This window comes from Acanthisitta chloris, unplaced genomic scaffold (genome assembly GCF_000695815.1).
Source record: "Acanthisitta chloris isolate BGI_N310 unplaced genomic scaffold, ASM69581v1 Scaffold28770, whole genome shotgun sequence".
NCBI classification, from domain to species: Eukaryota; Metazoa; Chordata; class Aves; order Passeriformes; family Acanthisittidae; genus Acanthisitta; species Acanthisitta chloris.
The window spans coordinates 2,198-20,182 of record NW_008650354.1 but is presented as its reverse complement, the minus strand read 5'-3'; the positions used below and the strand labels follow the sequence as shown (position 1 = coordinate 20,182).

The window sequence follows — 17,985 nt, the reverse complement described above, 5'->3', positions numbered from 1 at the left end:
CATGTCACTGATATCTCAGAAGGAATAAGGTCCCAGTAATTTTTAACATCACAAGACTTTCATTTTTCTGTGTTAAGAGTTGTTTAAGGAGCTGTAGACTTGTTCCCCAGGGAATACTTATTACTACTGTTAGTGCCCCGTAGTAAAGCATTTTCTGGTGTTAGGCAGGAGCTGTGAATCTGTTTTATCCGTAGGTGGCAGCAATGGTGCCTTTGGAGAACGAAGTACAGGTTCTTCCATCATCTTCATTTCCTGCACAAGCCCATCTTTTTGAAAAGTCTTTTGGTTCTGTTATAATACAGAGTTAATAGGCACACAGTGAAGGTCAGCACTAATCAAAGCAGAGAGAAAAGGTCCTTCCTACCCTATTTGGAAGCAAATAACAAGATGCATACTGAATACCATAGAAGTTTTGTCACGATTTAGAAATGTGCTTGCTTTGATACCAAGTCTAACTAGAAAACAGATAGATCATCCAGTCAGTAATTTAGCTTGTGAGTTGCTTGGTTTACACTGCAAGAATCAGATACACAAACCTTGCCTCTCTCTTTGTGCTACAGAGTTTCTGTTATTTTTAAGTTATAACAAAGGTCACAGCAATGAGTTTGTGACTTGTCTGATTTAAAGCTATAGAAGCTTAGTTGTTGTTTGGGCAAATAGCTTGCAAAGCCTTTTATAAAATAAAAAAAGCTGAGGTGGAACTATAAGAATTTAAACTGTACACCAAACTCAGTATATAATGTATTTATTGCTCTGCTGCTAAATTATGTGTGTTTTTATAATCCAGTGTGGACATATCTTAGATGACCAACATTTTTCATACATGAAGGAACGATATTAATAATCGACTAAGAGATTTTGTAGGATTTAAAAGAAATCTATGTTGTACTGGAGAGCAGTTGCTTTTCAAATTTGGCCCAGATCCGCGGAGAAGAACAATCTTGGTAAAAGCTGCTAAATGTAAATAGTCTCCTCCACAGTTAGTTTGCCACAGTCCCATCTTGTCTGCAGCTACTTTTGCAGTCTCATCCATTGAAGTCTCGATGACGTGAAGGTTGTGGTCTAGTCCATTCCAGTGGATTTTCTGCAAGTGGAATAACTACTTCAGGAGTATAACAAGACAGAATGGGCATAATGAGCCCCTTTTGGTTTTCTCTGCAAATATTATGGAGGTTTATGCTCATGTGAGACATTCAATTTGCTGCAAAAGCACACAGTACCTTAGACCAACTATAAAAGAAATACTGTCCCCAAAAGCTATATTCTGACAGAGTGCTCATGTTCATTTGGGCACTTATGGAAGAGAACAGGCATCACTATAATTGCTGAGCTGCTTCTTCCCTGAAGTCAGTGGGATTTTGTTGTGGACCAATGTACAGCTATATTTTTAATTAGTGCATTCATGTTGCTCACAGACATTATGAAGAGCTTGTTGGGCATGCATGCAGCAGGCCTGTTATCTTTGAATCATCTCTGAGATGATTTTGCACAGGCAGAAAGACCTCTGCTGCATTTATTCAGAAAGCTGCTATGGCTACTGCACTGCCTCTCTGATGTCATAAGGTTTTCTTCTCAATGTGTTTTCTTACAGGAATGAACCAGGAATTCTGCAGTACTGCTTTGGATGAAGATAATCTTTATTTAGCTTTGGAAAATTAACTTGATCTGTTGATTCTGATCTTCAAGTGATGACATGAAAATGATGGTACTTCAAGCACTGCTAAGGCTGCTTATGTTTAGGATGTTTCTAACCTACAAGAGGGAAGCAGGAAGGCACACAAGAAAAGGCAAGCACTGATAATATGTTCACTGATAGGATTGTACCTCCTGTTCTGAGAGCTGGAAAAGCTATAGACTGCTCTGATTGAGGTTGTGCATCATCGTGTGCAGCACAGTCACAAAGGCAGAATCACAACACCTGTGCCTTGTACCCTGCAGCTCTTTTAAGCATGTAAAAATTGGATGTTGAGTGCTGATAGCTCAGCTGGAGCAGGTTCTTGTAAACACCTGTACTTCAACCAGAGGAAAACAATTTTAATCACTTGTCACTTCATGTATCATTGCACAGAAAAGCTTTCTGTGCATGTTTTTGAAGTGCGTTGTACTACAGGTTTCAACTATAGCCAAAACATTTTGCATAAATATTTGTGATATATACATGAGTATACAAATAAATAAATTATATATATAAGCAAATATATAAATACACATACATATATATGTGTATGTTTCCAGAAATATCTATTGGCTTTTGCTCAATAGGTCTAGGAAACTAAAGCCAAAGTTTGAACATACATATACATATACAGAAACATAGAGAGTGGTACTTTTATTTTTCTACTTTTATGGAGTAAAGTGGCAAATTAATTTATTGAAGGGAATTTTATACCTATTAAATTAGTATTAATTTAGTATTTAACTAGTATTAACTAAACTTACTACTAACTAGGGGACTTCTAAATCAAATTTTTAGAATAGGATTTCTATAATATATTCATAAGAATGACAGTTCTTTACAGGTAGCTAATCATTAACTGTGTCACATGGTTTCCATATGATTTGAGTTTCACTTTGTGTTTTATCAGTAAGCCCTTTAACTTTCCTTGAATTGCAAGTCTTGTAATGGTATGGATGGGAAACCTGCAAATATCCAAATCTACAATTTTTTGAAGTGAAAAAAATCTCTATCCATGAGCAGTATTAAGGTAACTCTGCATTTTAAATAGAATTTTACATGTTTAATGAGAAAGGAAGGCCTTGCTAATCACATTTTATTGTTTCTGCTTTATCACAAAATTATTCTGTAAACATATGTTAGATTTTAGAGCAGGCTTATATTTATGTTGACTGACAGACCCTTTATTCTTCTTGCTCCTGTCCTGTTAGATTTCATAGTTTTAATAAGACTGGGAACAATATAATTCTGAGTGACACAAGACACTCTCTTCTGTGGCACTTAATTTAATCCTGCCTGGTACACGAGACCATGGTGCTCTTTGGAGTGCTATCATGCATAAAATATAGGGGATATTAAAGGCTGAGATATTCAGCAGTGATTTCATGTGCACAAGTGAGCAGGAATTGGTGATTGGGCTTGGAATGAAGACATCTCACGTTCATGAATACAAATTTGTGAGTCTTTGGTAGAACCTTTTTTAGATTGCTGTGAGGAAAATGTAAACCCTATGCCATTCCAAGGCTCTTTCATGACTAGATTCCTTATTCAAGATAGTTATGAAATAGGGAGCAAGCTCACATGCTTGATAACGTGTGGCTCTGCATTTATCTCATCTTACCTGGTAGCTTCCTATGCCACCAAGATGTCCAGACAGGTCTGCAGAGTGCCAGCATGGCAGCAGTTTGGACACTAGGTGTGTCAGAAGTAGAAATCAGCTGGCCCACAGCTACTCTTCGTGCTGTTGTTTCATAGAGGTCTGGACATAGCCTGTAAAACTTGCTTTCTTATATTTGTCTATGTGCTCAGATACAAAAGGATAGGGAGGCTGTAAAGAGGAACGAATCCAGTTACATTTTTTTATTAATTTCAGGTGCAAAATTAGAGGCTACACCTTTCCACTCAAATGTCTGGTACAGCATTATTCATTTAATGTGAACCTTGGTATACTGCCTACCTTGGTCATAAATTGCCTTCCAAAGAACTTTCTGTTTGAATCCACATATTGACTAACATTTTACTGCTGTTCTTCCTGCGACAGTCAAATAGTGAACCTGTTTGGGTTTGGGGCTTATTTTTGATTGTTTTTCTGTTTTCGTTTTGGTTTTAAGTAAAAGTGCAGAGCGACATGGTGTCATATAGAGTAAATACAGTTTTCTTTGGTATTTTCTGGAATGAACCCTAGCAATAAACTCTTAAGTTGGTTCCTACACAAGTTTTCAGATATAAAACATTTCAAAGAATCACAGAAGAGTCATGGTTGGAAGGTGCCTCTGGAGATCACCTAATCCAACCCCCATGCCAAAGCAGGTTCACCTGGAGCAGGTTGAACAGGATCGCAGTCCAGAAGGGTTTTGAATATCAACAGAAAAGGAGACTCCCCAACTTCTCTGTGCAACCTGTTCTAGTGCTCTGTTGCCCTCAAAATTTTTGTTTATATTTAGATGGAACTTCCTGTGTTTCAGTTTGTGCTTGTTGCCCCTTGTTCTGTTGCTGGACACCACTGAAAAGAGTCTGGCCCCATCCACTTGACACCTGGCCTTCAGATATTTGTATGCATTGATAAGATCCCCTCTTAGTGTTCTCTTCATCAGTCTGAACAGGTCCAGCTCCCTCATCCTGTCCTCATAAGAGGGATGGTCCAGTCCCCTAACCATCTTTGTAACACTCTGCTGGACCCTCGCCAGTAGTTCCTTGCCTTTCTTGAACTGGGGAGCTCAGAACTGGACACAGTACTCTGGATGCAGCCTCACCAGGGCAGCGTAGAGGGGGAGAACAACCTCCCTCAACCTGCTGGCCACACACTTCATAGTGCACCCCAGGATGCCATTGGCCTTCTTGGCCACACAGACACATTGCTGGCTCATGATTAACTTATCCTTTTGTGTTTGTAAACACAAAGTTCAGTTTATGCTGGACTTTGTGCTGAAGTCCACTTCCTAGGATCTAACTGTGAAATGGATATACATTGAGGTAGTGATTTGAAAGAGATTAGTGGTATTTTATTGGAGGGGATCAGAACGACAGAGAAAGGATTCCAGCTATTCCAGCTGTAAGATCACCTGGTCTTTCTAACCTCTTCTGGGCCAGGACATGAAACCTAAGTAGGAGATAGAATGAGAGGCTAGAAATAGCTAAGGCCTAGATAAAAAAAAATAATGTTTAGACACTCAGCACCTTTTCAGGTGTTAGGTTCCCACTTGTCTTCATTAGCAAATTAAGAGCTTAAGTTCTCTTTTTTGCATTTGTACCTGGGTCACAGCATAGATGAGCCGAGTCAACACAAGCAAAGAGTAGTCATTACCTCTGTTCATGGGTTATTAACCAATTCTATCATTTCATTCCTCTGTGGCAGTGTGCCTGAATTCACAAAAATCCAAAGGGACCTGCCTTCACATGCCCTACCCCTGCTCCAAGTTCCCTGGTACAGCTGTTCCCTGTGTATTGTCTGCTGCTGTTTGGTGCAGGCACCAGCCCAAACTCAGTGCTTTGGCATGTCCTGCATCCCATCCTTTGGGATTGCTGTCAGCAGATTTTTTTCCTAAGATATGCAAGCAAAATAAGGCATTTTGTCATTTTAACTTTTATAGCTTTGCAGAGGTGAACATGAATGCGATAGAGCCTATACTGCCTTCTAGCTTCTCTGTTTCACCTGGCAAATACCACAGATCTACAGAGAAAAGATGTGTAAGGACTACTCAAAGAGGTCACAAGAATCCTTGCAGTGTTGGGCAATGTAAATGTAGTTCAGGCTGCGAATTAATTCTATTTGTAGTAGACTATGTGGTTAGATCATCTGTGTGTAGCTGCTACTCACACAGCTTAGCAGACGTTTCTTACAGTGGTATAAACTGGTGCAGGTCTGGCTCCTTACAAGCCTCTTCAACAGGAGAGCTGCAATCCTAATCAGAGCTTTCTTGCTGCATATGGAAAAGCAAATAGGAGTGATAAAACCACTAGACATATGCGCATAAAACAACACAGTTGGAAATTGCATAACGATGTGTACTCTGATACGACGGTGTGTGCTCAAGACGGAAGTTTTCTCAATGTTTCTCAATGCTGTGTACAGTAAGGGAGAAGAGCTCAGAAGTTAAGAAGTTTCTGAGAAGGAATCAATCTTATTTTCCATTAACTATTTAAAAAAACTGGTAGAGGTAAGCTTGCTTCTTCATGTTTTGCAACTGTTAGGAATTATGTCAACGGCTGCTTGAGTGGAGAATCAGTGGTTGGGAAAGTGGTTGACCTCAGCAGGTTCAGAGGTGCAGCTCTCTCAGCCTGCTTGTTCACTGATATCTCAGTACATTCTACATTTTGTACTAGCCTGTTTAAAGGTTTGTGAGAATCACTGTATGATACTTTAAATGATGAAAATAGTGTTGCTGCTAATCTTCCTTTTTTCTTCTTTTTAGGAACCAGTAACGAAGAATGACTCCACCAACTAAAAGACAATTTACATTTATCTTTTCCAGAATAGATGTGTATCAATGAAGTTAATTTGATAATTAAATCAAGAACACAGAAAAATATAAGCCCCTTAGCTGTAATAAAAATGCATAACCTAATTTTCCTTTGTATAAAGCACTATGAGCAGGTGGAATCATCAGGAAAAAGACTCCATTGTAGGAAAGCATTTAGGTTCCTTTACGTGAAGTGAGGAGAGCGTGACAACAGTGGCAATTTAGTGCATGATGACATTTACTAAGGCTACTTTTTTTTTTTTAGTTGTTGGATTTATAATTTATGTAATTGATATTGGAGTGGACTTTTGGGTAGCTAGTAAATATTTCTGTCAAGGACAATATTCTTGGAGTATATCGATACTGTGTTTCAGAGGTCTTTCATCATTAGTAACTCAGATATTCAGTTATGAGTGGTTTAAAAATGACTGGGAAGGACCTGATACTGGGAAGCTGAAATGGATTCGTCTAGTTCATCTCTTTCAGTGCGGAATTTTTATAAGGTAAGCACATTTTAAAATTTATTTTAAAATGAGAAATCATATTATTTTAAGACAGTTATTAAGAAATGCTTAGTATGGCTTTGGGGACAAGAGCAGTTCTGGCCTTAACAATTGTTGCTTCCTTATGTGAGGGGGAAATTTTGTCAGGTTTTGATGGACACATAGACCTTCTTCATTTACCTGTAAGTAATATCTTTTGTCATTCACAACCCAGTTCTATTTGATTAATCAGCCTTTTGATGGGCCATATTTATTAAAAATGCTTGCTTTACAGTGCAATGCTGCTTTAACTGATAAATAAGAGTTTTCAAAGTGATGTTAAGCATGACAAGCAGCTGAGCCAGCTGAACTTGTAGGAGATAAATTTTGAACCTTAGACTCTAACCGTATGTAGAGAAACCTCTGAGATTCAGAAGAGTAATGAATAGCGGAACAGTTAGTAAGAACGCCTGCAGCAGTACTTCCTGCAGGGTCTGAGCTGATGGTGACAGGAATCTTTGTTTGCTGAAAGGTACATGTCCATAAATATTTTAAGATACCATATGCCTAACATTCTCTGGTGGCTTTCCTATAAAATTATCATTATAGAGATCATTTATGCCAAGATTTTATTCCCATTTTAAAACTGAGGTGAAAGATGTAGCAACAAGTCCAAAATTTTAATTATTAATCCTTCTCTTACAAGCCTGAAATTTTAGACTTTGTGGTGGAGTATTTACTGACAGGTTTAATTTTTCTGGCGTCAGGTATTAAAAGAAGTAGAAATACTATACTGTGCAGAAAAAGAAAACCCCTTTTCAGTTTATCAGTTTATTTGTTATTGACTAACTGGATCCATGGATATGGGTTGGTTCATGTGAGGTGCACTGAGACCTGGCCACAGGGAGTCTACCAGGTTCTGCTTTTAGAGGGTGTATCTGGTGGCCCACTGTGACACTCTCCTTTTTGTCTGTTGCCAAGGGTTTTCATCTTCAGGTGTGGCTTCAAGCGCCATTCTTGTGCTCGTGATGTACAAGCTTGCCCCTCTGAGTTTGTTTCTTCCAAAGGAAATTAAGGCCAATTAAAGAAAATGATATCTTTCTGGTAACTTACACTTGGAAAACTTCCAAGATGATACGTATAAATTACAAAGTTCTTTTGGCCAGTCCTCACAATTCAGTAGTGTCACAATGCATACTGTCAAGTGTAAACTGGTAAGAGCAAGCTGGCATTCAGGCTTGAACCTTTATGATCAACTATTATATACTTTTTATTATATGTGTTTTCTTAGGTGTATCAAGGTACAACTCCTTCCTGCCCTCCCTCTTAGTCATCTGATTTATGCAGTTAATTTAGACAATGAGTCTCTCAGGTTTATCTCTACAGGCAATGGATAAAAATAGATTCTGCCAGGAGTCAGGTCATAATTGTTAAGGTGAGCTTTTCCAGTTGGTCATTTGCAGCAGGAACCTGTATTTTTTATTCACTACAGAGCAAATTGGGGCCTAACCAATAAATATGTCTTGGCCAGTGAATTTAGGGTGCTTGAATTTAAGAGATGTGAATACACCTTACAAAATTATCTTCCTTAGTTTATTCCTTTCTTTCTTGCCTTCTTCCCCCTCTCATATGCCTTTAATACTTCTTGCTCCATCTTTGTACCAGGGAACTTAGACTCATAGAATGGTTTGATTTGGAAAGTTCTAGCCCCTCTTCCATGTGCAGGGACAGCTTGCACTGGACCAGGTTGCTCAAAGTCCCATCCAACCTAGCCTTGAATCCTGCAAGGAATAAGGTAGCCACAACTTTTCTGTTGTGGCTTGTTTGTGTGTTTTCTGTTGCAGTGTACCAGGGCCTCACCACCCTCACAGTAAAGAATTTCTTCCTAATATGCAATCTTACCCTACCGGCTTTCAGTTTGAAGCCATTGCCCCTTGTCCCATCACTACATGCCCTTGTACAAAGTCTCGGTCTTTTTTTGTAGTCTCCCTGTTTTGTAGCTTTATTTTAGGCTCCCTTTAAGTACTGGAACTGGTGACTTACAAACTGATATCCTATAGGTGCTGAAATTTTGTCATGTTTTCACAGTGCATGGCATAATGAGAATCATTGTGGTTATCTTATCACACTGCCAAGGCTAAGTAATAAATATGAAAATAATATGTGTGTATACACTTAAGTGTGTATATTTATAAAATATAAAAATAGAGAAAAATGAAATTAAAATTATTTCATATCTAATAAGGCTTTAGTTTGTTTTAATGGAAAGAATGTATACCTGAAATTATATTTCATATGAAATGTTATTCTCTGCAAGAAGACAAAATTAAGTTGATAAAGTATATATTCACAAAGCCAACTGAAATTATTTTCAGCCTGACCAATCTAAGTGGCTCACACAGATGTTGGTAGAATCAAGAACAGACTGTGACATAACAGACAATGTTAAGACAATAGCAAAGTCAGGGAGTGTGGGAAAATGGGACATTTCCCTAGGGCACCATATGAATTCTGGAGCTGTCTGATGTGTAGCAGTTTGCAGCATCAGTCAAGGACACACCTGTGGGGGACAAAATTTCAGCAATTCATAACCTTTTCTGTCAGAATAGAAGGCCATACAGGCAGCAGCCATTGTGATACTGGCAGCTGCTATTGTGTCTCTCAGTGCTTAAAGGTGGGCTCAGGATGCCCTGCATCTTGGAACAGGAGCAGATGAAAATTATTTTTTTGCATATTTGTAAAGATTACTTCTAAATCCATGGGGCATCAGAGTAAATGTGAGTGCTTTGGTGAGCCTGCAATTGTTTCATTACATGTTTTTAAAAGGCAGTGAGAAAAAAAAAAAAGCCAAGATAGTTGATGTTCATTTAAAACCTGATGCTGGGCTGCAGGGTGGGTCCTGCTCTCATGCAGTGGTGGCCAGCAGCAGTGAGCACATCTGTGGGAGGTGCACCCAGTAAAGGAACTCCTCTGCTTAGTGACAGAGAGCTGGGAGGAGGTGAGTAGGTTGAGGAGTATCAGGGATCGAGAGAGAGACAGACACAGGGATGGAGAGTGCTGTAATCACACCCTGCCTTCCCTGAGATAGGCTCAACAGGCAGACAGGATGCATGATACAGACAATTCTCTCTCCTCACCTGCCTGAGCAAAATGACTTAAGGTTAGGGGGCAATGACAACAAGTTCTTGCCTAGTGCAGCACGTGTGTCTCCTCTGTGACTATTCCACCTTCACAAGTGTCCTGGCATAATAGGTTTGAGGCTCTGCAAGTGGAACCAAATAATAATGAAAACGATGCTTTATCTACCTTGGAGGTGTCACTGAGGTTAAGTTGCCCTACACCCAGTGTCAAAATCTTATCACTCTCTACAGCTGAAAGCAGGTTGCAGCAAGGTGAGGGTTGGTTTCTTGTCTCAAGTAACAAGTGACAGGATGACAGGAACCGGCCTCAGCTTGCACAAGGAAGGTTTATATTGGATATTAGGAAAAATTTCTTCACTAAAAGGGTTGACAAGCATTGGAACAGGCTGCCTGGGAAAGTGATGGCATCTCCATCCCTGGAGGTATTTAAAAGACATGTACATGTGGCGCTTAGGGACATGATATAGTGATGGATTTAGTAGTGCTAGAACAATGGTCAGACTCAATGATCTTAAGTCTTTTCTAACATAAATGATTCTATTATTCTATGTGCTTGATTGCATTTTTTAATATAAATTTACTGACCTAAGTATTAGTTGCATCAGTTTAATGGATTTAATGAATCCAATTTAGTGAATTGATACTTAGAAGGTGAAGTTCAGCATGCAGCAGAGAATAATTTTCCTTGGATTAAGGGTTTATACAATGCTGAAAGCTGTGACTAGATGACCAAAATTTAGACAGATCATTAGTGCCAGGCCACTCACACTCTGCCTGTATGGATTTCTAAATATCACCCACACCTTCATCCGTGTAGTTTGATGAGATGGGATGTGTAGTGTAATACTGGGATTGTGTTGCAAAGTCCTCAGTGGAGATCTGAGGGGAAGCATGTGATATGGAAACATTGGCAAGGCAGCTTGCCTGTCACATATGAAGGCTGTGAAGCTGTGAAGCAATAAAACCAAATAGCTGTCACCTCTTTGAATTCCCGGTCAGAGACAAAACTTTCCTAATTTTACAGGAGATCAGGAGTAAACTTCATCCCTTACGAAATGATGATGAAAATGTAGGAGCATCTCAAAAACACAGGAATGGTGGAGCTGTGTTTCCATGAGTGTTTATAATAAGCAGGAGCCCTATCATCTGTGTTCTCCACAAAGCAACACTACAAAGGCAGAAACCTTATTTTTTCTCCTGTCAAAGTGAATATGTGTGTTAATTCTTTACCGTTCACAAATGACAATTCCAGTTGTAAAGAAATTGTGGGTTTTTTTACTCTGTTGGCTTTCAGGTAGCTTATATACCTTGGATTAATGAAAAACAGATCCTCTTTAATGAATTTAGAGGAGAAAAAGTAAATGGCAAACCTGCAATTGTTTGTATTATTGACATACCCATTCCACCTTCAGTTTAAGATGTACCTCTACTTAAAATATGTAACTAACCAATACTTTTAATTAATGTATTTTTATTCTACTTGAAGTACCTTTTTAAAAGATTTTTTACATTTTGTGAACACTGAAGCACAGAACTTCTATAACAATAGATAAATTATAGGAAAACAGACTGTAGGAATATAACTGACAGGTTCAGAGCAGGCACAGGGTTTTGGTGAGCTGTGGGCATGATAAAAGAGAAAACTTGGGTCTGGCCTACCCTTTAGTACAGACTGAACTTTGCCCTTGGCTGGGAATGAGGTTGTCCAACGCTAGGCCTAAAAGTTGGCTATGAGCCCTTCCTAAAATGTTCTAATATTGCATGCCAAATGGGTAGATGAGAATGGGAGTGTAAGCTCAAAACACTCTTAAAAGATGAACAATTTGTCATAGTGAACTGCAGTAAGTGACATAAGCTCAGAGAACACCACCTTGCTTGATACATAGTCAAAAAGCAATAGAAGTATTTGAACTTTTCTAGAAAAAAATAATGTACACTATATAGTATTCAAAGTTAGAAGTGGACTCACCTAAACAGCTACAACTAGTGAAAAATATTAAAATGTACCATCTCATAACAATATAAACCTAGTATACCATGCTCAGAATGAATGCGTTTTGAAAACTGGCAAGTGATTTCAGGTGTGTATCCAGCTGAAATATTCCTTTTACAACATATCTGGGTCTTGTCTTGCATATCACCTGCCTTCACAGCTGTGAGCTCTGCAGCTCAAAATTTGTGCAGCTGGTTTCCACTTCTTGCTGCTTGGACAAACACAAGCTCTGGTGAAAGAGTTAATGGACAACTAACAGATCAGTCTACCCAATTGTTTTTTCTTGAAAACATTGCAAACTTTCCAGATGTTTACATCTTGGATGCAAGAAACAGATGTTTTGGAATACTAATGGTTCTATAAAGGAGAAAAAGCTACAGATGCCTTGCCAAAGACTTCAATTCTTTGCTTATGAGCAATTATTCAGAGAACAGAAAGATAAATGCACAAAAACATAAAAGTAGAAAAGAGTTTCCTATGGGACCAACTATTGGAACTAGAGCCAGCTCACGGAATCAACGTATGGCCTGGATGGAAGGGCTGCAGTCTGTGAGTTTCTGCAAGGAGAAGAGTAAAGGATTTTCCCCTAAGGCTCTTCAGTGGTAGCATACCTGCACCACACCTACTATTACTCATCCTTCCTTGCTGCAATTCTCACTTGTATGGTCAACATGCTTTAACATATCAGGGAATAAGTTGTGAAACCTCTAGCATGCACCTAACCCAAGAGCTGCCAATCCCTGCTGTTTCACTTGTAGCTGTGGAAGAAACCCTGGCACTGTCTCCCCTGTGGTCAAAGTATTTGATCTTTAAAGGTGGTGAAGGTGTTAAACTTTTAACACCTGGAGGCACCAGGAATTCTTCCTAGCTCCCTTTGTAAGCAGAAGGGGACTGTGCTCCAGTGCAATATTGGGATGAGATGATCTGGTGAGATCTGGGTGGTTAATGATCTGCTGCCCTCTGTTCTCTATTTATGGGAAATGCAACGGCATAGGTTTCATGGGGTCTGTAGTGTGAATGTTCCTGTGGACCATCAGGGAATTGGGAACCTGCATTTCAGCATGAATCTTGAAATCATCTCAAATGCAGCCTTAGAGAATGAAAGTAGGACGCAAGGTAAGGCGTTGGACCTTGCCTTTCTCAGCCTGCATGTTAGCAGGCTTGTACAAGTGTGTAAGAAAACTAAGTGATGGTCTGTGGTGTTCTGCTTAATTTCTCAAGAAAGTAAATGAATTAAGAATACAATAGCCATAATCTAATTACTAAACTATATTATTCTTTTGAGGGGGAAAGCCTTTAATAGTGTTTCTAATGCTAGAAAAAATTGGCTGAACAACTGTGAATGTTCTTAAAAAAAGACTGCTAGTTATAGTCAAAATGGATTAATTGGAGAAGAATATTGGAAGCTTGAGACATCTGGGAACTAAATATGCAGAAATAGGCTTTCAAGTGATGTATGAAGGCTGCTATGATTGAAATCCTGTTTATGGGCAAACACATGGATTTACATACCTATAACACCAAGAACTTAGTATTAAGTGAAATCCTAACAGTTGATTCCAGGAATCAATATTAGTCTAGATCTATTTATTACAGGAACAGAAAGAATACTTCCATGCATAAAAATCTTAAGTAATAATAATGCAGTTAAAATTGTTACATACTTACTTCTTAGTTCCTATCGCTTTTTTTCCATGTGTTTTGCTCACCTTTTTTTCTACTCTTCTGGGTCTTAAGGTTTTCAGCAGTTTCATTCTGGTGCATGGTGAGGTTATGTGTTACTAGAATCTGGAGTCTTGCTGGAAGGATCTATGGTGTTTGTACGGATGGTTTCTTGATCTTCACTCTTAGGGTCCACTTTGGGTCTTTTTTGTGACTTTGCACAGTTTTAGACTTTGCTTTCTCTTCACTTCTTTGCAGCTTCATGTTAGATCCAAACGTAACATCTATGGTGCCTTTTATGCATGTTAGATACAATTTATTGTTCTCTTTCTTACGTCTAAAACTAGTTTTGTCCAGCTCCAGGCCTGTATTTCTATAACTGACTATTGGTGAGTTGTTTATAGCTATGGAGTCTCCAGTGTCAAGCCATCCCTTATCCTAGGCATGTACTAATCTACACTGTATTTCCGTATCTCGGGACCTCTGCTATCATACCAGGACTAGATTTCTCTATCCTAAATCATCATGTATGTCATAAATATCTCATTCAATATATAATACCTGCTTGCTACTGTTATCTGAATAAAATTCAGCAAACATCACACAAAAATGGGAAAAAAAGTAAAACAAATTAGCCACGTGGTCAATCGCAAGAAATCACCAATTTTTCTGCAGAAAATCCAATCTAAGACAAGTAATACAAAATCACAGACAGGTCAAGAAAATTTCAAACAGAGCAAGCCTGGCAAGCCTCATTTGTTACCCACGATGACAGTGCCTGTTGTGGTGCTGCAGAGTTACCAGGCTTAGTCTACAATCTGCCCAGACAGTGTTAATGACCACTTGAAGTCAAGCATTACTTTCCTTCAAGACAGGATTTACATGCATACTGATGAGGATGCTTCTCTCTGCTTTCATTTGTTTACTGGTTCCAAAAGAGTCTTTGCTGCTGAACGGTTCAACTGGAAAGAGGTCTTTAGCTGTGCAAATCCCTTCTTCTGCAATTGTTCCCTTTAATTTATTATAGAAAAGAGCACTGCCTACCTTCCTTGGCTTCCAAAGCAGTCATGACCCAATGGATCAGATCACTCACCAGGGCTTTGTGTCTCTGTGTGTGAGTCCATTAGGGGCAGAAGAAATGCTATAATTTCCAGCAGTTGGAGTTCTGGTCCATCAGGTTGTAGCCACCATACTGTTTTCCTAAACACAACTGTAAAGACAACCATGGACAGCAGCTGGTCCCTCCCTTGATTATCAAAATGGCTTTTGATTAAAACATAAGCATTCTTTACCCTCTAAGGTACTATGTGCACCTCCAGGCCTGAAGTAAAAGTCCTGAAAATGGGAGTAAGAGCTAGGTTTTATTTGTCTCCAAACAAAGCATTAGGGATATCCTGGACAGAGAATGTACACAGAATGTACACCAGTCATGACTGACTAATTCCATGTATCTTTGCATTTACTGCTCTTTTAGAGGCAGTAGTTGTTTGGACTTAATTAAAAATAAACCAGAACTCTTCTAAAAGTCAATCAGGTGCACTCATTTGCCAAGGCAAATAGCTTCTTCATGTAAACCCACTCAGGTCATTAGTAGAATCTGTCAACCCAGGAATGCATGTGTCTTGAAAATTGTTTTCTGAAATGAAAGTCTTCCTGAGTATTTAGAAAATAACTCTGTAGTGATTTTTTTTAAAAAGTCTGTTATATGTTTGCAATTCATCAAATATTATACTTGGGGCTTATGAATCTATATTATATAGATGTGGATATTCACTAATACCCTCAAAAGGATACAGAGTGAATTAGTATCTGAAAGAGAGGCTGAGGAGAGATGCTAAGGGAATTTTCAGATATGCAGTACTTTTAAAGAAATAAGAACTTAGCAAGATAAAGCTTGTAATCTTTATTCATGCAAGACTCATTCTGTTTTTATATTGCATCAGTATTGCTGGGCTTAAATGATTATCTGCTATCACTGATAACAGACATCTATCAGACAAAAATTTACCTTAGTAGAAGGTGCTGGATTACATTCAGAGAAAAATGTGAAGGGAAAATGAAATGGGAAGAGTTGTTGTCATTTTATTGAGTTGCTCTTCTAAAAACTGCTGTCTAATCAAGTGCCCTTTGTTAACAGGTATTGGTTTGCTTTGAAATATGGCTACCAAGCTGCATTTAAACAGAAGAGCAGCACGGATGCATCAGGAACATACCCTCCCAACTTAATTAAAAAACAAGCGATTGATACAATGACTGATATTAACATGCTCAAGGTGTTCAAGACTTTTCTTGAGACTACACCACAACTTTTTGTCCAGATTTACACCCTCATGGAATGTGGCAAAGATAATTTCTATAAATGTGAGTCTGTCTTTCTACATGATTTTCAGGTTGAATATCTTACCTAAAAACATCACTCGTGATTTGACAACATTTTACACAAACCTTGGAAAACATACATTCCAGTGCATAACTACTCTGCATTTGATTGGAATTTCTGTCTAGTAGATGGTCCATTCTGCTACATCATTGAGAAGGAATATTTCATTATAACAAGTCATAATAATCTAACAGAAGCATAATGATACATCACTTGAAAATAAGCTATTGAATACAATTAGCATTGAATTTGCTGAGCAGTTTGATTTGTGAGGTTTTGCTTACAGTTTCTTTTAAAACTGCTAGCTGGGCATCTGGAAATCAGTTATGTATTTAAAGCAGCCCTGTGAGCTGTCACTACCATCACCCATGTTACAGGTGAGGGACAGAGTCAGAAATGAAACTTAGGATACCTCAGCATGTAGAATGCAGTATGATGAAGAGATACTGGTTCAAATCTCAGAAGCAAGAGAGGAGCTGTACTATTTCCAGCTCTAAAACTAGCAAGATTATTGGCAAGACATTGACTTAGTTGGAGTTGGAATTTATCTAATCAAATGGAGAGACTGCACAGCTGTCTAGTGTTCCTTAATAGTCCATGAAGTCAATAAGTACTCAGACAAAATGGTCAGATGTATCTCATCTTAGCTATGACTATGCAAAAGGTCAAGCCGTAGTTATAGATTTCTACATTTTAGACACCCCAGACTCAATATCAGTTGCTTTAATTTTTAAGACCTATTTGCAATACTTCGGAAATTTCTATCACCTGTGTATGGAGATGGCAAATAAGGCACACAGGCCATTAAGAATCAGAGGCTGGGCATGATAACATAGGCATACCAAACAGCATTAGATACCTAGATATAGGTAACTAAAGTGAGCCTTAAAATTAAGGTGACTTGTTCCAGAACAGAGTAAATATAAAACTGGGATAATGAAAGTGTTAAGAAAGCATAAACTTGTCCAAAACTTCATTCGGAACTTATTATGTAAAATAAGTAACTTTTTCCTCCAGTTTAACATTTTCCCTTGTGTTTTGTTTAGATGCTGCCGCTATGATGTCTCTTTGTGGTATCTCTGTTTCAATGGTTGATTATCAGATATCATTACGAAAATCTCTGCCTGACAAAGATAAATTTCGTGAGCCTTCCAAGTTCATATATCTTCTCTATAAACTGCTTACCATCTCTTCTTGGATACTCAGTATTTTGCTGGTCACTCTATTAAGTGTTAGAATTTCTGCAATTCTGCTGATATTTCTTTGGATCTGTGGCTTCGCCTGGACTTTGAAACAACACACAACATTTTGCAAATCTATGAAGATGGAATACCTATACAGAACTATTGTTGGAATAATTCTAATTTTTACATTTTTTAACATAAAGGGGAGAAGAACAAAAGTTTGCATTTCCATTTATTATGCTACTCACACTGTTGTAACTCTAGGTATTTTGTTTGTATATGTGTTCTGGAAACCTTCCGTTATCAAGGAAATATGTTTTACAATTGCGAGCATCTTAACTATTTTTGGTCTGGTGTTAGGTATTATTTTTCTTGTTGTTTATTATAAATATTTTCATCCCACTACTTATTGCAAACCACAGGCACATTTAGATGAAAATGACGGAGTGACAGAACTAATAGATAGAGTGAAACCTGATAGATTTCAAAATTTCCTAATGCAATGAATGGCATAGATTTTTTTGTGCGTGTGCAGACTTCAAAGCAAATACTTGCTGGACAGTCTGTTTCGCAGTCATTGTTTCTTGTGTATAATCACTGAGGAGTATGTAATTAACCAGAGGTTTTGGCCTTGAATAACTTCTGTGATGCTCTACAAAGACTCTGTAACATGAATATTTATCTGCTGGTGAAAGTTATTTTTGAAAAAGAAACAATTGAATCTATTCATCCAACACAATCCACTGTTTTATTTTTTCAGCAATGCAAATGTTACATAGGAAAAGCTAAAAGTTAATCAAATGAAAGCTGTCATTAAAACCATATTCTATTCATGTTGATTTTGTTAAAGACAGGGCTTGCTGGAAGGAAAAAAGGAGTGCAGTTGAAATAACTGAGGGCAGTGATCAGTTAGCTGCTTCTCCCCATTAGTGTAAAAGCTACAGTTCTTTAGATGCACATAGTAACAAACTTTCCCCTAAACATCCCCTGAAGAAGAAAAGCTTTGATT

The 17,985-nt window shown here is 38.2% G+C and overlaps 1 protein-coding gene across 1 annotated transcript; it reads left to right on the top strand.

Moving 5' to 3' along the window:
• Positions 1-6,363: 6,363 nt before the first annotated feature.
• On the top strand, positions 6,364-17,482 carry XKR9 (XK, Kell blood group complex subunit-related family, member 9). Its single transcript, XM_009084793.1, has 3 exons — positions 6,364-6,638; positions 15,550-15,773; positions 16,839-17,482. The coding sequence occupies exons 1-3, from the start codon at positions 6,364-6,366 to the stop codon at positions 17,480-17,482; spliced, it is 1,143 nt and encodes a 380-aa protein (XP_009083041.1).
• The last annotated feature ends 503 nt before the right edge of the window (positions 17,483-17,985 follow it).

Coding starts and splice junctions, on each gene's coding strand:
- XKR9 (XM_009084793.1), top strand. CDS start 6,364: ATGATGACATTTACTAAGGCTACTTTTTTTTTTTTAGTTGTTGGATTT. Junction 6,639..15,549: donor CAGTGCGGAATTTTTATAAG/GTAAGCACATTT, acceptor CTTTGTTAACAG/GTATTGGTTTGCTTTGAAAT. Junction 15,774..16,838: donor CAAAGATAATTTCTATAAAT/GTGAGTCTGTCT, acceptor TGTTTTGTTTAG/ATGCTGCCGCTATGATGTCT.